A 25,321-nucleotide genomic window follows, 5' to 3' on the forward strand; every position below is an offset into this window, starting at 1 on the left:
TTTAAGCTTGTGGTGGATTTTCTAAAAATAATCTTCTCGAATTCTCGACTTCAAAAGAAAGCCCCAGAGGCGACTGTAGTGGTTTAGGAGTACTTGTAACTGTAGTCTTGTTTGCCCCCCTCCTCGCCTTTCTCCTCATCCTCCACTCTCGTCTCATTGCTCACTTTTGAATTTGAAATAACTAAAATTAAATAAGATGATAAAGACAGAATTTCAGAGAAATGCTTATTTCATCTAATGAAATCATGTTGGACCGGACGAGGACGATGGGTCACGTTTTTGTGTGTGTGAGGAAACACATTTAACATGCTGAAGTTTAGACTGTGCTGCTTAATAAACACACTACAGGCTGTATTAACTGCCTCAGGGGGGCGCTATACAGCACTAGATGGGACAGCACTAGATGAAATTGTAACTTGCATGACTGTCCAAACTGCGGCGTGAACCGAACCGTGACCTGTGTACCGTTGCACCCCTAGTAGGAATGTTTTAGTGAAGCAGGCAAGAACTCTAAGACGACATACTGTACATATGATACATGACCAGCAAGCATCTCTACTTCAGACTTTTTTTTTTAACTACAAACGGGGGAAATCTACAGCCACGTAAAATCTGAATCACGGTTTTGCAACAATATTTGAAGATATCAACATCAACAGAGCTAAATGTAAAGTTACACAATTTATTTACGTGTAGCTGTATACTAGCTTAGATCCTGATACTGATATATATAACAGAACACTTGTAATGATAAATAATAATAATAATAATAATAATAATATGTTTCAGTGCATTTTTTGAACCATTTAACTACCCAGCATTGAGGAGTGACGTACCAAGTTCCAAGCGGTGGGAAGAAGGGAGGCTCTTGGTGAGAGTTGTGAAGTACTCGAAGAGGCCCTGGTAGGCCAACAGCAAATTGGCACACATGCTGTGATGCAAGGTGAAAGCATGCTGCAGACACTGGTCAGACACCACGAAGGTCTTTCCCTGTAAAAGTTGAATAAAGCCATCAGTTATAACTTCTTAACCACACTTAATCATGTACAATCATGCCTTCAATGTTCTGAGATCAGTGTAGCCCTGCATTCTCAACTCCATAACACATCAGGACGTCAGGCACGGGCTGTAGGAACAACATAACGGACTCAAAGATCATTGGCTTTATGGAGCAACCATGCCACGTTTGTAATAGATGATCGCTCTTGTTACGTACTCTTCCAGCTTGCAACATAGCATGCTAAAGGACACTACATGTTCGAGGACACCCCTATTAATCTAATGAATGCATTCAGCTACTTGACGTTGCACACATTGCTGACAGAGGTGAGGGGTATAAAAAGCCCCTCAGCATTGAGCTGTGGATCAGTGGAACAGTGTTCCTCTGGAATGATGGGTGATGCTCCATCCAGTACTTTTGAGCTGGATGAGCTGGCGAGTTGATGATGAGGTGGGGTGGTGTTCATCCAACATCCTGACCTCACTAATACTAATTTGTTGTTGAATGCAATCAAATCCTCACAGCAATGCTCCTCCAAAATCTTGCAGAAAGCATTCCTTGCACAGTAGAGACAGTTTCTCCAAAAAAAGCATGATAAACTCTTTTGGTAATACCTTTGAACAATGAATAACATAAGCAAGTGTCCCAATACTTTTGTCAATATAGTGTTTAAGAAGGCTAGCTATACTTGTACAGGGCAGGTGCCACAAACTTGGTGTCAGTGGTGTAAGGTTGGATTAGAACGTGTAGAAAAAGGACTGAAAAGTACAGGGAAGTGACCCGAGATGTCTAGTTTGTTAGATGTGCAGTTTAACAGATCCACCCCCTCTGTTTTTCAGACGCTAGATAGATGATTCAGAATTGCAGAGCTGCAGCATCTGGCCTTGGATCACTCCTAGAGATAAGAATGCTTAAATGTGGCTGTTCAGTTTAATGTAATGTGAGCTTGAGCGGAGAACAATGCTATAATAAAACAGGAATGAGGCGGCCACACGTATCATATCATATCTTTCACAGAATCAATGCAAGTCATCACACTCAGTTGTGCTTGTTGCATAACACCGTCTATTCCTGAGAAGCTCTGAAGGGTTTTTGAAAAACTCTCCAGTGCTATTAATGTTCGTCAGTTGCATAAGGCCTCCAGCGCTAGAGCAGCACTGTCACAACCGGAATCAGCAGGGTGTTCTTCTCTAATTTAATTAGGGAAGTAAGTAAATATAGATGACTGCCTCGGACAAGGTTCTTATGCCTCAACATGTTCTTAAGTTCTTAAGACTGAATATCTCAAGTTTTCAAGTTCTTCAACTTCAAGCTCTAAAGACCTAATCTCTCAAGATCCTGAGGGGTTCGAGATCTCAGATCCTGAGGGGTTCGAGACCTCAGATCCTGAGGGGTTCGAGACCTCAGATCCTGAGGGGTTCGACACTTCAGATCCTGAGGGGTTCGACACTTCAGATCCTGAGGGGTTCGACACTTCAGATCCTGAGGGGTTCGACACTTCAGATCCTGAGGGGTTTAAGACTCAAGAACCTGAGGGGTTTGAGACCTCAGATCCTGAGGGGTTCGAGACCTCACAACCTGATGGGTTCGAGACCTCACAACCTGATGGGTTCGAGACCTCACAACCCGATGGGTTTGAGACCTCACAACCCGATGGGTTTGAGACTTCACAACCCGATGGGTTTGAGACTTCACAACCTGATGGGTTCGAGACCTCACAACCTGATGGGTTAGAGACCTCACAACCTGATGGGTTTGACACTTCAGATCCTCTGGGGTTCGTGATTTAGGTTCTTGAGTCTCAAATCCCTCAGGTCCTCAAACCTTTCAACATCTTAGGCCTCAACTTTTTAAGACTAACCTTTCAAGTTCCTCCATCCTAACAGCCAACCTATAGAAGCTTCTTCCTGTGTGTATTTTTTACTTATATATTTTTATATATATATATATTTTAAATATTTTAGATATTTTACTTACATCTGGGGACAGCTGTTTGACATAGCTGCTGCCAAACACTACAGATTCCAGAGCAGGGATGAGGGAGTCTTTGCTCTGTGCTGGTGCATTACGGTTTAGCCAGGTGCTTTTAACCAGCCGGGGGAAACTGTGTGACAAACATAGGGAGTCAAAACACAATGAAAAGACAGTTAACATACAGATCTCTAGTTACAAATTGCGAATGCTTCAAGCACTGTTGTGTGGAAAATGTGTCATATTTTTGTCATATTTTGCTTGTTTGGTCAGCGTGTTGGTGGGTTTTTCTGCTCAGAACAGGGGCGGAAGCTGTAACATGGTACTCTGTTGTGCAATAATCCGTTGTGCATAGTAAAATCTGTATGGGCAAATATTTCTTAATAATTTTGTATATATTAGTGTTAAATTAATTAGCATGGAATTCCACATGGATCATTTAGGCCATCAAACACAGTCCCTGGACCACAGAAACAGAAATGTGCAGAAATGCATGCATGCCTAGATAACCCCCTGACCCCTCTCTGACCTGATGAGAGGCTGATGAAGGGCTACGAGAGAGGCATGGATGGTGACGGAGATGACGGACAAGTGAAAGTAGTCGAACATGACGTTGACGTGCTGGTGGATTCCTCTATGGAGGCTAAAGTGCAAGCGCAAGGTCCGGCTGCTGATGCTCTGCAGTGAGGTGGGGTCCTCCGGCCTAAGGGAATACGCATGGACATGCCGTTACTTACGCTTACATCTAATCATTAGGAAAACTCTCATTCAATACAGTTGAGAGTTTATGACTGTCGCGTATTTTATTCAAATATAATCATCATAACAAACAGGACAGGATAGGTTAATGTGCTGAAGCTTCTTTCTCACTTAATTTGCTGCATAAGCTGCTTTACAGCCACAAGCCGGCACTAAAGCTGCGGTTCACACTCGGCTAACACTGAATATTAAGCAGTTTTGTTCAAGAAGTTAGACTATATAGTTGTAGAGCTGGGCAATATGAAGATATTTGATAACAAAATGCTTTGCTAAGCATAAGGAGGATACTGTTCGTGCCTAATAAACACAGATCAGCTGCAGGTTTCATTACTAACAGTGTAATTAGACTGGGTTAATTAGATGAAGAGCAGCAGATGTTGAGTATAAATCACTGTGTTCAGTACAGGAGAGGGTCTGAATAGTAGTTTATAAGAATCTGTCAATACTGATTTATGCATTTAGTCTCTAATTACATGTATCATGATAAATATCGTGTATCTGGAAAAATATCTAAGTATTGTGATATAGTATTTTTTACCATATCGCCCAGCCCTATATAGCTGTATTTGAAGCAGATGGGGAAAACTCACGTGTAGTCGCCATCTGTGAAGAAAAGGTCCAAAGCCAGCTGAAAGTCCATCTCGTTTAGGGACTCTTCCACCTGTAGAGGAACACCCTAGAGTAATTATTGTATAGTATTTATTATTACCATTATTGATTTTATTGCATTAATTATTTGCCTGTAAAACACCATAAATCATTACAGTAAATATTAAAGTAACCAAAATATAGTAATAGAGCCAGAATGTGCTGCAGGTCAGTAAAGTTATTAAGATGGTTGGTTAGAAGAACATTGTATAGATTTATTCAGTCCCACCAGCAGCTCTCCTGATTTGCATTAATAAGGGCTTATTAGATAAACTTGGTGCTGGCTTGCCCAGTTCCAAAGAATGCCCGTCTAACACACTGACAGTGTATTAAATGGCAATTAATTTATCTGTATTTATCCTAATATTGGTGTTTTTGCATAAATAACTGTTTATATATCTAAATTTCTGGGCCCCTTTATCGCAACAGCATGACCCGATACGACACTGAAGAATAGCCCACCTTCTTCTCATCCAGCAGCATCATCACCTTAAATATCAGAACGTCATTGACTACGATCTCCTCATTCTTGTAGAGTATCTGAAAGGTTTTGCTGCAGATGACATCATCTTGCACGGAGGCAGGAAAGGCCAAATCTGAACCTGTGAAGAACGAAGCACATTAGAGAATAAGCTCTGAGATACAGACCTCTAAACATTCCTGCTGGAGTTAATGGAGTTAATGAGGATAAGATGAGCTGCTAATTAATACTGGAGTAAAGTGTGTATGAGTGTGTGTGTAGTGGTACACACTCTGGACTGATATCTGTGGTTGTTGGTGGTCTACTGGTGTGTAATAACTGGTTTATAGTGGGTGAATGTGCTGTGTGTGTGTGTGATTGGGGTTTCTATAGATAGTGTGTGTGTGTGTGTGTATTAGCATTAGCATTAGCCTCCACTTGGTTCTGAATGGGTTCTTCAGTGCTGGTTAATAAACAGAGAAAGGTGAGTGAGCGGTTCTACCGCTGGTAAAATAGAGCGTTTCAGTGATGGTTTTATAAAGGGTCTGATATTATGGTCTGTTTTCAGGTTCCACTGTAAAATAGCTCCACACTGCAGAACCTCAACTCCTTTATTTACCTTCTGAGAACGTCTGCACTGCTGCTGCTGAACACCGGGGATAAAACAAGGACTTGGAACCAAACTGAGATTAAAATAGCAGGTACCCGATCCGTTAAAATATGCCTGTATTGGCCTTGATCACCATCCCCTGGATCAGACTGGGACATCCCTAGTAGAAAGCTTGTAAACTCGCTGCTAAAAGCCACTACTTTCAAGTAAAGTCTGGGTAGTTTGGTATGACTGATAAATAGCAATTAAAAGTAAATCAATAAAATAAACAATTAAAATAAATAAATCACTATTAACACATTTTAATTGACCATACTGCATTAGCATTATCTCTTTTTTGTTAGTTTTTTAATAGATCCTTACCCATTTTTCCCCCAAATTTAATTAACTGCTGCCGATGCAACATCGCAGGGCGACCAACGTCGCATACCCAGCTCCAACGCACCAACCTGCAGACACCAGTGACGCCCAGCACCACAAAGAAACGATGCGGGGAGAGAGCGCCATCTACCCACCCAGGAGAGAGCAAGACCAACTGTGCTCTATGGGGGTCTCGACTGACGATGGCTAGCGGCATCACTGGGATTCGAACCAGCGATCAGCGAGTACACTGACACTAATTTTTCCTCTTCAAATGCAGAATAGTTTATGAGCCAATGAAAAAACACAAAAATAAAAATCACTGCAATTATTATTATATATTTAAATATTATTATATTATTAAATATTACTTTTTATTTGGTAATATTTGCAGAGGCAAGGCTCTGCAAAGTAACTCTCACAAGCCCCAGGTGGCTGACTGTAGACACCCAGCCCAGTCAAATGACAATTTGTAATTCTGGTTTTTCTACATGCTGTACAGAGACAAAATTCTGCACACTTATAATCCACAATGAATGTTTCTCTGCTGAATTTAACGGTAATTAGGGCTGGGTGATAACACAATGTTTAAAGACATTTTCACGATGCATGATAATTACAGAAGATTGTTATAACTCATTCACCTCGCCGGCAAACCATAAGCTTATAACCTTTATAATGAAACATGTGGTTGTTCAGTGTTCTTTACGTACTGACTCACTACTCATAAAAGCATACTGTGCATCACAATGACAGCACTTATCCTGATACAATAAAATATCGTCATAGACAAGACATCCATATTCACCATTAGTGTCGGACAGAATTTTTCCTTTGTCTTTAACCCATCCATCCAAACACACACAGTGACAATGAGCATGCGTGCCCGGAGTGGTGGGCAGCTATTGCTGCGGCACCCGGGGAGGAGAGGGCCTTAAAAGGCTTTAAAAAGTGGCGGCATGTGGCTTAAGAGCCCAAAAGTGGCGGCATGCCCAACCCAGGTATAGGACCCACAACCCTGCCATCATCAATAGCCTGGTGCTCTAACCGCTGAGCTACCACTGCCTGCTCGCCAATGTGAAAAAATTGTGCACCAAAAACTGCTAAATGAACGTCATAGAGGATTTGCTCACTTATTAACAAACGGGTCATTTCAACAAGGGTACCCAAACCTTTGCTGTATGGTCCAGGGGAGTCTCATGTAGGTCTTCATACATAGTAATACTCCACAAGTGACACAGTGGGTTTGCAGGTCTGCACAGCCATACAGGTGTAATGTTGTGCTGTAATTAATCGTTTAAAAAAATAGACTTTAATTAATCTTCATAAATCTACATGATTCATGTAACAGCCTCGTTAAAGCGATAAGTCTCTCCCTGAAAAACGTCTTACCGAACAAACCAGTCACGCCTCTCAGCTGAGGAACCCTTACTTCTGCTCTAGTTAACTTAGAAAACAAAAGCTTAGCACAGCTTTAGCTTAAGGCCATAACTTCAACCCGAGGAACGAAGACTCAGCCAATCGGCCCTTTTGCAGAGCTCTGAAGATCGGTTTCACTCTGTGGGTTATAATGGAGAACAGAGAAACTCTGTCAAAATGAGAGAGCTTTTAATGTAGAAGCTCCAGATCTCATCAGAACGGACGCAGGTGAACATGAATCCAGTAAAAAGGAGGAACAAGAGCTTCTCATTCTGAAGAAAGAAAGTAGTGAGATCTTGTCTCACGGTGAGCTAGTCTGAAGAACAGAGCTCGGTTCCTCCAGGTTTCTCCTGGACGCCCCCCAGTCCAGTCAGCCAGCACAGCGTGGAGAATGTGTTCAACTCCATCAGCAGCAGAAGCAGCAGCAGCAGCTCACCTGATTTACCATCATTAAGCCCTGATTTACCTCCAAACCAGGTGTTGATCTGAGGAGAACTCTAAATAACACTAGACTCCATGAGGAGAACTTTGAGAGATGTTCTAATGATGAACACAGTGAAAAAAAACCTCCACCACTTTCTGTAGGAATTTCATTAGTACTGATTCTATAATCTATAATATCTGTGTTTTACTGAGGAAATCAACACTTACTGCCCAGATAAGCCGCTTACTGTATGAACAGGGGTGTTTTTCAATATACACAATATCTAGATACTCCATTTTCCATGATATGGGATGTTTAATGGAATAACAGATTCTATTCTACATGTCAAATGGTTTAACTGGAGCTCCTAGTATCTAAAAACATGCCTCTAAAAAAGACCTCTGTACTATAGAGCAGCGATTCCCAACACAGGTCCTGGAGGACCCCCCGCCCTGCATACTTAGCACTTACCCTGCTCCCAGCAAACCTGATCCGGCTAATCAGCTCATTTAGAAACCCTAGGGGGAGTGTCAGAGCAGGAAACCACTAAAAGATGCTCTAGAGCTTACAAACTGAAGCCTCAACCAGCTACCCACCAGAAATGCTGCCTAAGACATTACACACAAGGAGCCAATGGGCGCATGCTAAGAGCTCGAGAGAGGCTCGAAATTCCCACAGCTTGCAGTGCCGATCCTAGCAGGCTGAGGAGAAGGGAGGAAGGGTGCGAGGCTTATGTAATAGTATGGGCCAACGTGTGCAGGGCTGGGCAGCTTACATAATGCCTGACACAGATCCTTCAATAAAGAAGCAGGGATCCTTGGATGGGTTGGAATGGTCGTATCTGAACTGGTCCAGCTGTAGGATGAAAACCTGAGGTGCAAATGTCTGACAGGCTAGTGAATACAGGCTAATAGTAAGCTTGCAGTGACGATGGGGATTCCAGCAGTACAGCTTATGCTAACACACATTCGCATCACCTTCAGGTGTTACACCTGTGTAATTATAGTTGCATCAGGTTAGCTGTAATAGCATCTGTAATCACACGTGTGTAATAAGGTATGGGTAACCTACAATGTAACCTACAAGGACTGCAAGGAACTGCAGTCTGCGGTGACAGAGGAGCCTCCTTAACTCACGAAAATGATCTGATCAACTCTCGTCTGAAAATCGACCAACACCGATCCATAGATCCATCGAGATTTCCCTCTCGAAGTGTGTTTTTGATGATTTTTCTAAATTATATCATAGAAACATAGCAATATATTGAATCATAACCCTTGAATTTTGGTGTATATTGGTTCACCAGGTTCTTGCTAATACACAGTTTTAGTTCCTGTACATTAAACGACGAAGCATACAGTATAAGCTAACCCAACTACAGTTCTTACGTTAGTGATACTAGTGATTAAAGAATTATTGGAAACAACACTTTTAATGCGAACACTTTTTCATATTGCGAAGTCATCCAATCCTCAAGCTGCTCTGGTTGGATGTCATGCTGTTTCTAGCTGTCCACAACTCAACGTCAATCACAGCTGTATGATATTCAGCTTGATATTCAGCAAAACATGTGGCAGGAAAAACTGCCTTAAAAGCTAGAAGAAGAAACCTTGGGAGGAACCAAGACGTTCAAGGGGTACACATGCTCTAGACTAATAAATGGTATAACTGGTATAAGGTCAGCTTAACACCTCATTAGTCCACAGATATGAAGAGGTGCACGGATATGCTTAGCACTAGTAGCAAATGGCGTAACCACAGATTTATATTCTTAAGATCTCATTAGATTGGTTTATTACTACTTCTTCTTCTTACATTTACGGCATTTAGCAGACGCTCTTCTCCAGAGTGACTAACAAAAGTGCTTCACTGTTCACTCAAGAATAACCTCAGCTAGTTTGAATAGACTGGAAATTCAAAGATCCTCTAATCTTAGACTCGACTAAACACAAGTCAATATGGAGACCATAATACTCTTCTCTTCGCCTGAGTACTCTTCAGGGTCTTCAGTCTGGGTTTGAGGACAGCGAGTGTTGGACTCTGCTGTTCGGACACCCAGGGGAAGTTCGTTCCACCACTTCAGTGCAGGACAGAAAAAAGTCTGGACGCTCGTCTTCCGTGGATCTTAAAGGATGGCGGGTCGAGCCGAGCCGTACTTGAAGCTAGAAGGGCTCTTGGTGCAGATCGGCTTTTGACCATCGCCATCAAGTACGGAAGAAGAAGTGCAACTTCTTCTTCTTCTAAACGCCAAACTACATGGTTCTCTCTTCCAAGAGTTATTTATGACCCAAACTGATGAACGTAACCTGCCCTGAAGCAGGACAGGCGAGCAATGCATGCTTTAAAGGTGACGAAGCCCAGTAAAAAGTGATCCACCCTAATGAGACCTCAGGGTTTCTTTTCATAACAGTAGGAATGTATGCTGCATGACCCTGATCTTGCTTTCGGAAAGAAAACCAAAACATTGGGCCAGTTACTGTAAACCTTTTCAGGCATCTAGTCAGGTACAGAGAATGGTGATCTGGCATGTGTCTGCATGGAATTTAGAACGAGAGAAAGCTGAAGACTGGAGAGGAGGACTTACTTGTGGGATGAAGAAGACTGGCCTCTATTCTGTGAGGGGTCCGAGGAGGTATTTTCATACTGCCACGTATCTGATAGAACCTGTCAAATCACACAGAGACTGCTTAGTAAACAGCAGAGGAAGGAATCGCTGGATGGATGGGGATACATGGGGAAAATCCGAGCCACCTATATAGGTCTGGCTGATACATACTATCACAATATTTAATGACATTTCTATGATTTACAATACATAGCATGATATTCAAAATGTGAATTTTTGGGTTTTAATTAGATAAGTAGACTAGAATTCATAAAGCTATACTAGGGATGTTGGTCTACTGGTGTGAAATAACTGCTGTGTGTGTGATTGGGGTTTGTATAGCTCGGTTCTGACTGGGTTCTTCAGTGCTGGGTTAAAACCAGAGAACGGCGAGTGAGCGGTTCTCCCGCTGGTAAAACAGAGTGTTTCAGTGAGGGTTTTATAAAGGGTCAGATATTATGGTCTGTTTTCAGGTTCCACTGTAAAATAGCTCCACACTGCAGAACCTCAACTCCTTTATTTACCTTCTGAGAACGTCCGCCCTGCTGCTGCTGCAGCCGGCTAGAAATAGTGTCGAGGACTCGAGGGCACCAGATGGTGCTCTGAACACTGTGGTAAAAACAAAGACTCGGAACTGGATGGGGATTAAAATAGATGATACTTGATCCATATATATATATATATATATATATATATATATATATATAAAATAAAGCCTGGATTGGCCGTGCTAATGGTAGCGATGTTGGACTGTAGGCCCTTAGCTAGCAAGTGTACTTGTCTCCACCCTAAAGATCAATGCGCTTGAAGGCTGAGGCTAAACTATTCTTGTAGTTCTGCGATACAGTCTTCTCCATTTTCTGTACTAGAAATATTAAGACCCAGGACATTGAGCCAATCAGCGGATCCCTACATCCTCCCACCGAATAATTCTGTAGCCCTCAAGCACAGTTAACTAACCGTACTAAGAAAACAGGGCCAAACCACATTTGCGTGGAAAAGCCATGCTCAGAACTGTTCAGCCCTGCAGTGGAAAAGAGGCCTCTGTGGGGTCCCACAGGGTTCTGTTTAGGGTTTGTGAAACTGATGCTAACTGTAGCATTAATGTAGTTATGAGAATAAGGAACCTGGGTGTAAATGTAAACTGTAAGCGCAAATGCACAGCCAACACAAACCAGTCCTCTATGTACACACACAGTCTACGAGTGCATTACAGAGAACAATGGCTGAAAACAAAGACTTGTGGATAATAGGTCCAGTCCTGGCACTGGACCTTTCACCGAAGCCTAGCAAGTGGCAAACTAATTGCTCGGGTCAGTGGATATAAAAGCAGGCAGACCGGCACTTAACTGCTCATGAATGAGTAATCAACACTTTCACAACACTACATTTAACCACCCGCTCAGTTCCCTTCCAGAGCCCGGAAGCGCTGCTTATTGGCAGCCTCGGAGACGACCGGTTCCTTTTCTCTCGTTTCCCTTTCCACAACCGTTCTCAAATGCTAAGCAAGCTTCCAACATGGGCCTGAGCCAAGGGAAAGCAACTGGGACTGACTCTTCACATTCCTCCATGCTCTGTCCTTCCGGAAAACCGGAAAACTCATGTCGAGTAGCAGAAGCGACTGTTCTTGGGGTCCACATCGCCTATTCCATCGCTGTGAAGGGAGGCGTACAGTACGGAAGTAGGTCAGAGATGGAACCTTTAGCAAAATGGCATCATATCAAATGTATGTGGAGATGCTGGTAGGCAGAGGGAACGACTGGAATACAAAGCTTAAGCCGGAAGATGGGCAGTAGAGCGGGGGGTGGGGGAGCTACAAGAGAAGAATAGAAGATGTAGTTTACTTCCCAGCCAACAGCTGAGCAAACCCTGGTATCACGGTGACCGTTTGGGAAGCATGGAATGCCTCTGGGTTGTGAACTGCATTGTCAACATCAAACAGTCCAGCTGTGCGAGAAAAAGGTCCTAAGCTACAACATACATTGACGTCCATGACGCCAAGTCACGTCACTAGATGATATTTGATTATGATATCTGCAAAATGTATAACCGTCCAGCTGCTTGCGATTAACCAATCAGACGAGACTAATTTAAATATCAACACAACTAATAGAACAAGCGTCTTCTCCACATTCAACACAGAATCCCACTTTTAATGACAACTGCAGTCTTTTGTACTGAACCCTTCTGCTGTTAAGACCTGCAGCGAACTTGATGCACAGCTAGGCACCATCGTCTGGCTCATCGAAGTCCTCGGGATTATTAGCCCTATCCAAATGGGCAGTGGCCTCCAGTTCTCCAGAATTCTTGGGTTTGTTGCTGCCGCCGCTGCCTTCTTCAAATCCCTCCTAAAAGTCCTCTATAGACTTCAAGTCAGGTACCTGCGACGGCCACTCCAGAGTCTTCCAGGGCTTCTTCTGAAACCAAGCCTTGGAGGTATGCTTGGCATTACTGTCCAGTTGCAAGGTCCAATGATGCCCGAGCTTAAAGTTCTTTACAGAAGCTTTTGTTGTCTCTACTGTCCAGGGAAGAAGGCGGCTTTCTGATAGATTTTGGGCAATTATTGCTGTAAGGATGGTATAAGAGCCGCCCTCCCAACTCATACCGAAAGTACTGGATGGAGCACCATCCATCATTCCAGACAGCACAGCTCTTCCACATCTCAATGCTGGGGGTTTTATACCCCTCAAGCCAATGTCTGGCATTAGGCATGGTGACATCCACTACAGAACCTTCCAGGACTTCTTCTGAAACCAAGCCTTGGTCCCCTATGCTTGGAATAACTGTCCTGTTGCAAGGTCCAATAACGCCCAAGCTTCAGCTTCCTCACAGAAGGCATGACGTTCTCTCCAGGATTTCCTGATACTTAATTGATTTTGCTTTACACATGCTGAAGTTTCCAGTGCCAGACGAAGCAAAGCAGCCCCAGAACATCACCAAGCCACCACCATGCTTTACTGTAGGCACTGTACTGCAGATCCATAGCTCCCAAAAAAGTTACAGTTTTGTCTTGTAGCTACACAGAACAGAATCCCAAAACTTCTGTGGTGCTACAAAGGGTTTTTTTAAGCAATGCCACAGAAGAGCCACTTTTGGTTCCATAAAACCCTAAAGATGTGTGTGGTATATAGAACCATTACAACACACGATCTTATTTACCAAAATGGTTTTAACTTGCCATTGCTTAAAGAACCCTTTATTTTGAAGAACTTATCACGTATTTCTGTTTACTCTAACTTCACATTTAATAAAAACAAATCAAAAGCATCTCTGTCCTGCTACTGTTAGTGGTGACCTCTAAAAGATTATGGTCAGCAAGAACCACCCACTGCATGAGCTGGTTTGTAGACATGCTTGTTTTTCTTTAAATCTGACAACCTTGCACCATAGAGATATGCAAGATAGGAACTCAAGTTGTAAAGACGCCACCATGTACAGACAAGATGAAACCTGATTCTGCTCTGCCTACCTTTATATTTCTCAGGAATGCTGTCCCAGAGCAAACAAACTTGGACAAAAATATGTGGACACTCACTTTTTCATGATATCTTCTGAAATCAATAGTATTAAAAAGCTGATCCTGCTTTTGTTGGAGTAGCTGTCTCTACTGTCCAGAGAAGAAGGCTTTCTAATAGATTTTGGATGAGCATTGCAGTGAAGGTTTGTTTGCATTTAGCATCAAGAGCGTTAGTGAGGTCAGGATGTTGGATGATGATCACCACCCCACCTCATCATCCTCAACTCCCCAATTCATCCAAAAAGTACTGGATGAATCACCACCATCCATCATTCCAGAGAACATGGTTCTTCCACTGCCCCACAGAATCAATGCTAGGGGCTTTATACCCCTATAGCCCACGCCTGACATTAGGTTAATGCTTATCTTCTCCAGAGAGTCCTACTCTATTGGTAATACTTCTCTACAGGGACTACACAAGCAAGTGTGTGTGTACACTAAAAATAATAGCTGAATGTATTTATTATAAGGGGTGTCCAAAAACATTTGGACATATAGTGTACATATACACAAATGCCATATTCAGTCCCTTTTGAAATGCTAACAAATAATTATGAGGCTTCAGAGATCTGCCAAGACGTGTAGACTCTGCAGCACGGCTAAACACCTACTACATTATGGTCTGTTGGGAAAAAACCTGCTAAAAGCATTGCAAAACAGCAACAGCTAGATCTTAACCACAGATTTACATCATCTTGAGCAATCCAACCATGCTAACGTCCCTCAAAAAGGGCGTAGCAACTTCCGGAGATCAGAAAAAGTGGGCCTTGCTGATAGTAAACAAAGGAAAGGAATGCTCTGTCCAGTGCATGTCCAGATGGACGCTCTCTGAAAAGCTCTCTGATGGGAATAGAGTAGTGTAGAAAGAAGAACGAGGAAGAACCAGTGAGAGACTTTCAGTGTGAGTGCCTTAAGCCTACAGAGCTGTAATATGAACCAGGCCTGCATCTACTGACGGCTATAAAGGGGTGTGAGCTACCATTATATATACAGATGGTGATAATATCTCTCTTCCCTATGGCAACTCAACTTAATGACCTTTGGCTCATCCAGTAATCACACATGCTCATTTAGGTCCAACTGTGCATGGGAGGTTCCACTGTAGGCTCCCTTTCAGATTAGGGCTAGCCAACACTTGAGGATATACTGGTAGTGTAATACTGGTGTCATACTCTTAAACTCTTATTTTCATTTGTAATTTACTAAATTTTAATAATTATGCTCTTCATGATGAAACCAGTGTGGGTCAGTGTTAACGATGACCATAAAATACTGTACTGCACCTCTAGATCAGGCATTTCAGACCTTAAAACCACCCACATGAACCAGACCGCCATCAAGGCACGTCTAAACCTGACCGCATTTAATCACGGACAGATCATAACTCTGTGGGAGTGTATCCCACAGGCACGGCTCGGTTAATCATTAGTACACATTAATACACTTGGCATTTTGAATTACAATAAAAAGCAACAACAAATTAAGGATACCCTGATCAGGTTTTTGCACCCTGGTCTGAGCCGAGCAGCCGGATGTTTACTGTCAGCGGACACCGATCCAATCTGATCTTTGTGTTTCTACAAACAACACAGCTTAGGAAAGACGTGCTGATATTAAATACAAGTAATGTCACAGTATTTTTAGTAAACAGACATTCTAAAACTCCTCTAGTCTTATAATCCAGTCTGACAGACTTACCCGACCACTCTGCTCTCGGCTTCTTTAAAACCACTGCAGTCAAATCACTTTCTGTACGCTGTTGGTCGACTGCTCATGTGAAAGAATGACTGAGCTGTGATTCGCTTTGCTGCTCATTAAACATCGACAGATGTTTTCTGGAAGAGTGAAGAGCTTAAACTGTCCTCTTCTGACAGATTAACTGACACACTATTTAACTGCTGTTCTGAGACTCTGAGCTGAGCTGAGCTAAGCTAAGCTAAAGTAAGCTGGTCTTACCTGAACTTTGTTCATCTGTGAGCTTATTTCAGTGGACAAAACAAAAAAAGAGCTTTATTTTAACTAATAAAACTGATATTCTAACTGATTAAATGATAAGTATGGTGACTGTACCAGTTAGCAGCCAAAAAAGGGGTCCCAATTCAAACTATCCATTCCACCTTAAATAATGCTAACATTACATTGTGTACATTTCAACAGCAGACTGTAACTGCTGCCGTATTTAAGGTGGAACAAGAGAGTTCCAGTAAGAGGACACGTCAGCCTTGGTTTGGCGGCTAACTGGTGAAAAATAAAGCCATTTCTTGTTTCGTTCACTGTAAAAAAAAAAAAAAAAAAAAAAGTCACAAATGAAGTGATAAACAAAATTTGGGCTAGTTTTTCATGTTCCTCACTGCGGCAGCGGAGAACCGTGCCTATTAATTATGCCTAGAGCAGGGGTGTACATACTTTTTTAGTATGCAAGCTACTTATCTAATGACCAAGTCAGAATGATCTACCTATATACATATTTATTTATAAATTCATTGAAATTTTATTATGTGTACAATGTATGCTGGTGTACCTTGAATAACTGCATGAACCCATATTGCACAATACAACTGTGTAACCTAGCTGTGAGAAAAATGACTGCTGTCCGGACAACTGGGATTTTAGTCCGTTCACCTCGGTGTAGTGGTTTTTATAAAAATGCTGCTCCACATTGCCTTTATTTGGTATAGTAATGGTAGACTGGCAGATGAGGCAAACGCACTTCGAAAATTACATTGTGAAAAAAAAGGTTTTAGGCTGCTTGCTTGGTCCAGCTCCATTGCTCATTTTTAAACCCTGAAATTCAAAAGAAATAAATTGGAGGCGAAATGGGCAACTTGCAAGCTTGCCAGAGTTTTGCAGCACTTCACGCCACCGTATGTGTCAGAAAGTCAGATGTCTGACTGGCTGCCCTGTATGTCAATCAAGTGATTGACATGCTGGACGGATCAAGTGATTGACATACTGGACAGAGGATAGGTTGGCGTCTATTTATTTATTTATTTATTTTTAATGCCATACGATCTACCCACACTACCTTTGAGATCGACTGGTAGCCTTGAGGATGTCAGAAGGTGCTCTGCTACAACAAAACCAAGGACTGGAAGTGGACTGGGCTTAGAAAATGCCTGGATTCCTGAACCTCAAGGCACCGGTTTGTTCTCTAAACAGGTAACCTTCCACTGTGCAAAGCTAACCCTGACCCTACCGCCTGTGTTCACCTCAGCAAAAAAAAAAATAAAATCGTCAGTCTTCAGCTGTCCAGTTTTGGTGAGCTTACGCCCCTAGCCTCAGCATTTTTTGTTTCTGGCTGAGAGAAGAAGTCAAACCCGACGTGGCCTTCTGCTGTTGCAGCCCATCCTCCTCAAGGATGTTGAGCATTCTGGGATGCTTTTCCGCTCACCACAATTGCACAGAGTGGTTATCTACAATGCTGGAAGACACACTTACCCTCGCTGGAAGAGATCCACATTGTAGAACTTGTGGAGCTCTACGGAGAACTCCACAGTGGCCTGGACCTCACTCATACTGGCTTCAGGGGTGGAGCAAGGCCAGCTTCAGATCATCTGCAGCATAACTGTAATGAAGAGCATGTACAAGGAATTTAGCACATCTAGAGCCAGGTGATAACGCACTGAGCTCTGAAAGGAGATGTCCCAGAACTTCTGATCTCTGCTGATTTACACAGGAGACTACAGTAGCTTGTCCTAGATGGTGCCACCTTTAAAGAGAACTTCACAAAACACTCCTCTTGTGGTCCAGAACTCTATTCCATGGAATAAATGGGCCGCAGAACATTTGTACATTTGGTTCGTGGTAGGTTAGATGTTCCTCAGAACAAACTTTGCTTGATATCCAGCTATTTTAAGGACTGTTTACAAGGAAAGAATGTTCCTTAAAATAGCAACTACATGTAAAAATAACTGAGTGGACAGCGAATGCACGTTCAGCAGGGACTAGAGTACATTTCCAGGACTTTTTGCACTTCTGACCCCTTTATTTTCTAAACTTTTCCAGGTCCGGAAAATCAAATTACTAACTTGTCTGACTGTTCCGGGATTTTAAAGACTGTACAAACTGGCCTGGATCACCATGGATTAATTTTAGTTTTGAACGTCATGCCAATGGTGACTCAACACCAGGAAAATACTATTTGATTCATGAGTGGATTAAATCTGGATCTGGGAACCTGGCCCTCGAGAGCTTGAAGTAGGCCAGGGATTTCCAATTGAGGTCAGAAGGAAAATATAATTTTACTAAATTCACCATTACATTAATAACATAATTTTTAAAGACATTATTGCTGAATAGTCACATTTCAATTGGGACACATGGCATTTTTGTCTTTATTCTTGGTTATTTTTGACACTGCGTCATAACAGGTTTCATTCATGGACAAAAATACTGGGACAACTCCTCACTTACTGTTTCTTCTGAAATAAAGGATATATAAACTACATATATATCTCTCCCAGGGTTAAAGGGGAGCTACAGGAAAGACTTGCCCTATAGAAAAACCTAGACTGGATGTAAGTCATTCTATTCTAGTGTTCATATCTAATTACACAGTTCAGGCACACTATATGGACAAAAGTATTGGGACACCTGCTCAATCATTGTCTCTTCTAAAATCAAGGGTATTAAAAAGAGTGTATCCTGCTTCAGTCACAATGCAAGGATGTGAGGGCAGGATGTTGGGTGATCAGCACCCTACCACATCCCTAACACCATCCACCATTCCACAGAGCACAGTGCCCCTGCTCCACAGCTCAATGCTGGGGGCTTTACACTCCTCTAGCCCACCCCTGGCATTTCACTACAAGGACTAGAAAAGCTGTGTGTTTGCAAATGCACATCTGTTAAAGTAGCTGAATGCATTCATTAGAAAGGGGTGTCCACAAACATTTGGACATATTTAATCCCAGTTGTTACCATATTATAACAGTCATTGTTTAGCGGCAAGACTTCTTTAGTGGATTTCGTTTTCAGCATTCTGCTTCCCTGTCCAGCCACAATCATGCAAGAGTCCAGTTACTCAAACAGGCTGTGGTATTCAAGTGACGACTGACTGGTATTAACAGACCAAAGTGTGTCAAGAAAACATTCCCCACTCCATTAGACCAACTCCACCACCCTTGACTGTTGACACAAGACAAGTTCAAGCAGTTGGTGCCAAATCGAGCTTCAACAGATGAGGCTACATTTCTCCAGTCTTCGTGTTCATGGCTGACAGAAGAAGAACCTGACCTGATCTTCTGCAGTTGAAGCCCATCAACCTCAATGTTGGGTGCCTGAGATGCTTTTCTGCTTGCCACAATTGTACAGGGTACTTATTGAAGTTACCGTAGCCTTTCTGCCAGCTCTGGCCAATCATGTCCCTTCATGAGCAGCAGGTTGGGTCCATGGATACCTGCTGTTAGCGCCGAATTTTTTTTAAAATGCCATGCGATCTACCCACACTACCTCTGAGATCAACTGGTAGCCTTGAGGATGTCAGAAGGTGCTCTGCTACAACAAAACCAAGGACTGGAAGTGGACTGGGCTTTAAAAATGCCTGGATCACCCCCAATCCTGAGGCACTGGTTCAGATAGAGACATCCCTACTACATAAGCTTTCAAGTTTCAGGTTCCTGAACCTCAAGGCACCTTCTGCAGTTGGAGTCCATCAACCTCAAGGTTGGGTGCAACGTTGGGCACAATGTTGGGTGCCTGAGATGCCACAATGGTGAGCGCCGAATTCTGATCTGGGTGATGATCCACAGCAGAAATCATGATTCTTCGGGCCAGGCTACATTCCCTAAGTCTTCCAGTGTCCAGTGCAGCCTCAGCTTTCTGTTCTTGACTGAAAGTAGTGGAACCTGACATGGTCTTCTGCTGTCGTAGCCCATGTTAAGCTCAAACTACAACAGATTCTGAGATGTTCATCTGAGTTACTGTAGCCTTTCAATCAACACTAAAAATCCCGCTCTGCAATCCAAGCATGATGCTGATGGTCTCGAAGAAAGCAGGACACTTGGGACTTAAGGCACAGGCCTGCTGTTAGGCTTCTGGGTACTATCTGCAAGAATATCTGGTTACAATGCAGCTCAGAGTTCAACATCCAAGTCATCCTTGTGACTAACTCTTATTGCTCTCGCCCACCTGCTGAGTAAAAATGCAGTGGAAAAGGCTCACGCCTCCGCTATGCCAGGTAGCTGACAGGAAGGGATGGGGTGGTGTGCAGGAAGCAAGGAGTGGGGTCCCCTGGAACACCCGGTCTTTGATCCAAATGAAAGAGCAGTAGCAAGTCGATTCCTGCTGAGACACATGCAAACCTGCGCTGTAAATAACACAGATTTACAGCCGGCTGGCGGATTGTCCACACAGAGGGAGATGCATTTTCGGAAGGGGAGGCAATGAATCATTTATCTAAAATAGCTCAGACGCACAATATCGGAGTGCAGTTTAAAGTATGTATATTAATGTAAGGTATAACAACCCACCGCCTCCCTCCCTTCACACACACACAGCTTTTCTTGCAAATACAAAATTACACCTACGATTTATGAAAAGTAACTCTAGTACTAGATTGACTAACCTAAGCAGTACTATTCAGTAATTACACGATAACAATCATTACAAACCGACAAAGTTATCATACAGTTACAGGTGTAATGAACATCAATCTGACATTTTCTCTTTAATATCTTCCTTCAGAAGCTTTAAAAATTCATATTTCAACTGAAGTACTTTAATTTAAGGGAACAGTCTGGCCAATAAAAATCACATTAACATGATTTATGACTGACCACAGATGCAGTCAACCAGCCAAGACATGTTTCTATAGCACAGAACCGGAGATGCTATGCTAACATTTAGACTGTCGCCAGTCTCATTTATGAAAATATTCAATATATAAATACCAGTAAACTTCATTTTCATATTTGCTTTAAAGGTGTGTCAAGCGGCTGCGTGACAATGATTAATTAATGCGACATGATGGACCTTGTTTAACCATATAGGCTAAAATTCTGCTCCATTCTGCTCTGTGCAGAACTTTATATATGTGTATATTAAGTCACGTAGGTTAATCAGTCTTCTAAACAACAAACTCAAAGATCTGAACGGGTTCTAAGCAGATAGACACATTTCTGAGCATCTATTTACAAAATATGAGACTAGTGACAGCCCAAGTCCAGTGCTTGTTAGCAGCGCTAGCATAGCATCTCCCGTTCTGAACTGTCTTGGGTGACTGACTGCTTCTGGTGTACGTGACTAATCAGATTCATAAAATATCTCAGGACTCTGGAGAAGCAACTTCTTGCAGACTAGCCTGGAGTGTGATTGTACACCGATCACCCACAACATTAGCACCACTTGCCTAATATTGAATATTGTCCCCCTTGTGCCACCAAAACAGTTCTGACCTTTCAAGGCATGGGACTAGACAGGACCTCTGAAGGCGTCCTGTGATATTATGGTACCAAGAAGTTAGCAGCAGATCCTGTAAGTGCTGTAAGGTGTAAGGTGGGCGGGGCCTCCATGAGCATCGATGAGCCTTGGGTGCCCATGACCCTGTTGACCTTTCTTTGGAGCACTTTTGGTAGATACTGACCACTGCATATCAGAGAAACCCCATAAGACCTGCCTGATGTTTTGGAGATGTACTGACCCTCCAGTCGTCTAGAACGTCACAGTTTGGTTCTTGTGAAAGGGTCTCCTTCATCATCTTCAGGAACCGACTGTTAGCTTGCAACCTAATCTACCCAACCTTTCACAGGAGCCACAGTAGATGAAGATCATCTATGTTTATTGCGTTGGTACTAATGTTTTGGCTGATTGGTGTATTAGGAGCCAAAGGCGACTTTGGCTCCTAACCCTGGTGACGGTATGGGGCAGTGGTGGCTCAGCGGATAGAGCTTCGGGCTATTGAGGACAGGGTTGTGGGTTCGAAACCCAGGCTAGGCAAGCTGCCACTGCTCCCCGGGCGCTGGAGTGCCGTGTGTGTGCTCACTGCCCCTATTTCAGTTGTGTGTGTGTGTATGTTCACTACCACAGATGGGTCAAACGTGAAGGACCCATTTCGCTGTTCTACGTTTCTACAAGTCTCCTCTTTTATTGACTCAGATATCTTGACCTAGTTTTAGTCAGAGCACAAGCTTCTCATACTTAAACCATGAATACACAGAAACTGATCCTGATTAGGGGCCGAATCCTGTTACTCCATCAACAAAGGCCGAGATCCTGCGGAGGCCTTTTCTCTGAGGTTTCATAAACTGCTGGTAGATCTGCTGTGGTCGTCTCGCGTTACCTGATAACAGCTTCAACCCACGAGCTGTTTGGGAGCGAGTGATTCAGGCTTATTTGCATGAGCACACACTGCTGTGCTGCGGCGTAGTGTCAGCAAGTATGAGATGAGAGAACTTATCAAAATGCCTTGCTGTACTCACAAAAACACAAAACGCTTGCAAATGCGACAGCTGCGAAAACGGCTGGATGGATTTACTGGTGTGTGGGACCGTTAGAGAAGATAAGCCAGCGGTTTCGTCTTCTCCGGTAATGACCGATATGACTGGCAAACCACAGAGCAAACAATCTGATCTGACCACAAAAGGACTGACCTCAAAAATCACTGGCAGGGATACTGCCGTTACTGAGATTCCCAGCTTTTTACAGAGTGCGGACTGGACGGGTAGTGTAGTGATGGTGTAGGGTACACTGTGTGTAGGGTGTAGCGGACATGTAGTGTAGTGATGGTGTAGGGTACCCTGTGTGTAGGGTGTAGGGTGTAGCGGACGTGTAGTGTAGTGATGGTGTAGGGTACACTGTGTGTAGGGTGTAGCGGACATGTAGTGTAGTGATGGTGTAGGGTACGCTGTGTGTAGGGTGTAGCGGACATGTAGTGTAGTGATGGTGTAGGGTACACTGTGTGTAGGGTGTAGCGGACATGTAGTGTAGTGATGGTGTAGGGTACACTGTGTGTAGGGTGTAGCGGACGTGTAGTGTAGTGATGGTGTAGGGTACACTGTGTGTAGGGTGTAGCGGACATGTAGTGTAGTGATGGTGTAGGGTACACTGTGTGTAGGGTGTAGCGGACATGTAGTGTAGTGATGGTGTAGGGTACACTGTGTGTAGGGTGTAGCGGACATGTAGTGTAGTGATGGTGTAGGGTACACTGTGTGTAGGGTGTAGCGGACATGTAGTGTAGTGATGGTGTAGGGTACACTGTGTGTAGGGTGTAGCGGACGTGTAGTGTAGTGATGGTGTAGGGTACACTGTGTGTAGGGTGTAGCGGACGTGTAGTGTAGTGATGGTGTAGGGTACACTGTGTGTAGGGTGTAGCGGACATGTAGTGTAGTGATGGTGTAGGGTACACTGTGTGTAGGGTGTAGCGGACATGTAGTGTAGTGATGGTGTAGGGTACACTGTGTGTAGGGTGTAGCGGACATGTAGTGTAGTGATGGTGTAGGGTACACTGTGTGTAGGGTGTAGCGGACATGTAGTGTAGTGATGGTGTAGGGTACACTGTGTGTAGGGTGTAGCGGACATGTAGTGTAGTGATGGTGTAGGGTACACTGTGTGTAGGGTGTAGCGGACATGTAGTGTAGTGATGGTGTAGGGTACACTGTGTGTAGGGTGTAGCGGACATGTAGTGTAGTGATGGTGTAGGGTACACTGTGTGTAGGGTGTAGCGGACATGTAGTGTAGTGATGGTGTAGGGTACACTGTGTGTAGGGTGTAGCGGACATGTAGTGTAGTGATGGTGTAGGGTACACTGTGTGTAGGGTGTAGCGGACATGTAGTGTAGTGATGGTGTAGGGTACACTGTGTGTAGGGTGTAGCGGACGTGTAGTGTAGTGATGGTGTAGGATACACTGTGTGTAGGGTGTAGCGGACATGTAGTGTAGTGGTGGTGTAGGGTACACTGTGTGTAGGGTGTAGCGGACGTGTAGTGTAGTGATGGTGTAGGGTACACTGTGTGTAGGGTGTAGCGGACATGTAGTGTAGTGATGGTGTAGGGTACACTGTGTGTAGGGTTTAGGGTACAACACTGCTTTTCCTGTGGCAGGCTAGGGTTGGATTCCCTGGCTGGGTGACAGCCCATCTCCACCATCTGGGAGCATGTGCCATTCATTGAACAGTCCCAGGATGAAGCAGCTTCATCATCTGTCCTCAGCCATTCTGCACTAGAGACTAAGTTTGGCATTTAGATTAGCATTTTCTAAGTAACTTTATGTTCTGACTTTTATTGTTATTATTATTATTATTATACATAGTTATTGTTCAATATATATTTATTATTTTATACTAGATCTGAGCAATATGACAATATTTTTTCTAAGCATATGGAGGAGACTGTTAGTGCTTAATAAACACAGATCAGCTGCAGGTTTCATTACTAACAGTGTAATTAGACTGGGTTCATTAGATAAAGAGCAGCAGATGTTGAGTATAAATTACTGTATTTAGTACGGGAGAGTAGTTAAATAGTAATTTTTAAAAATCGCTACTGATTTAGTATTTAGTCTGTAATTACATGCATCATAATAAATATCAAGTATCGCAAAAGAAGTATTTAAATATTATGATATAGTATTTTTACCATATTGTCCAGCCCTACTTTATACAACTATTATACATTAAATACTTTATTACTTTCATTTATTTCTATACAACTTACTGTTTATCATTAATAATATAATCCATATACAGTTATAATTTAGTTATTATTTTGCCATTTACTTACATGATTCGGTTGTTAAATTATATTGTGAAGCACCTTGATCTGTTTTTGGTGGTATATTAAGTTATATTTCTATATTATTATTATTATTATTATGAGACATCTCACAACAACATTATCAAATTATTGTACAATATATTGTCATGGCCTTAATAATTTTTGCTGACCCCAACACTGCCAATCAACTATTTTATGTATGTCTAAATATTTTTACTTAATTAAAAGTTTATTACACTTTAGGGTGCATGTGCATTATTATGATGTGATATCATTACATCAGTGGTATAAAATGGTCTTAAAATGACAATACTATTGTTATTATTATTATTATTATTATTATTAATATTAATAATAATAACAACAACTGTGACAGACCTAATTATTATTAAATCAGAGCTCCACTCACCCTCCTAATAAGACTGATCCCTCCATGGCAATCATAAATCTGATCTCCATTCCCCTTCATCAGACTTCTACTTATCCTCTGGGTCAAGCTGTTATATTTAAGTCCTTCTGTGAAACATTTGACTTTTCTTCTTTATTTATTCTTCATTACAGTAAATCCATTACTTCTGGTACTTGTTTTACTCCCTGGTTTCGACCACAGGAGGATGGGTTTCCTCTTTTGAGTCTTGGTTCCTCTCAACATGTCTTCCTCTTGATCTGAGGGAGTTTTTACTCTGGCCTATGCACTTAGGGCTCGAACCAGGACTCCTATAAAAGGAGAGGGCAATTCCAGTCCTGGATGTTGTGCTTTTCCTGCTTAGACACACCTGATTCAACTCACCTGTTGATTGCCGAGTTTGGTAAGATTGATAGAGCTGGGAAATCAGCAAA

General features: G+C 42.7%; 1 protein-coding gene across 5 annotated transcripts in view; it reads right to left on the reverse strand.

Moving 5' to 3' along the window:
* Positions 1–25,321, reverse strand: part of fam135a (family with sequence similarity 135 member A) — a 43,845-nt gene that overhangs the window by 14,336 nt on the left and 4,188 nt on the right. For 3 of the 5 annotated variants that reach the window (XM_072669774.1, XM_072669776.1, XM_072669773.1), the window contains 7 exons: positions 17,212–17,338; positions 10,236–10,315; positions 4,841–4,980; positions 4,321–4,391; positions 3,501–3,674; positions 2,978–3,104; positions 837–990 (listed from right to left, as the gene is read on the reverse strand). In XM_072669774.1, the coding sequence (XP_072525875.1) occupies positions 837–990; positions 2,978–3,104; positions 3,501–3,674; positions 4,321–4,391; positions 4,841–4,980; positions 10,236–10,315; positions 17,212–17,288 (823 nt within the window). In that variant the 5' untranslated portion in view covers positions 17,289–17,338. Of the gene's footprint in view, positions 1–836; positions 991–2,977; positions 3,105–3,500; positions 3,675–4,320; positions 4,392–4,840; positions 4,981–8,787; positions 8,851–10,235; positions 10,316–17,211; positions 17,339–19,902; positions 20,003–25,321 lie in introns of those variants that run through there. The other 2 variants (XM_072669775.1, XM_072669777.1) reach the window with 2 other exon arrangements.

Source organism: Salminus brasiliensis, chromosome 24 (assembly GCF_030463535.1).
Source record: "Salminus brasiliensis chromosome 24, fSalBra1.hap2, whole genome shotgun sequence".
Taxonomy (NCBI): Eukaryota; Metazoa; Chordata; class Actinopteri; order Characiformes; family Bryconidae; genus Salminus; species Salminus brasiliensis.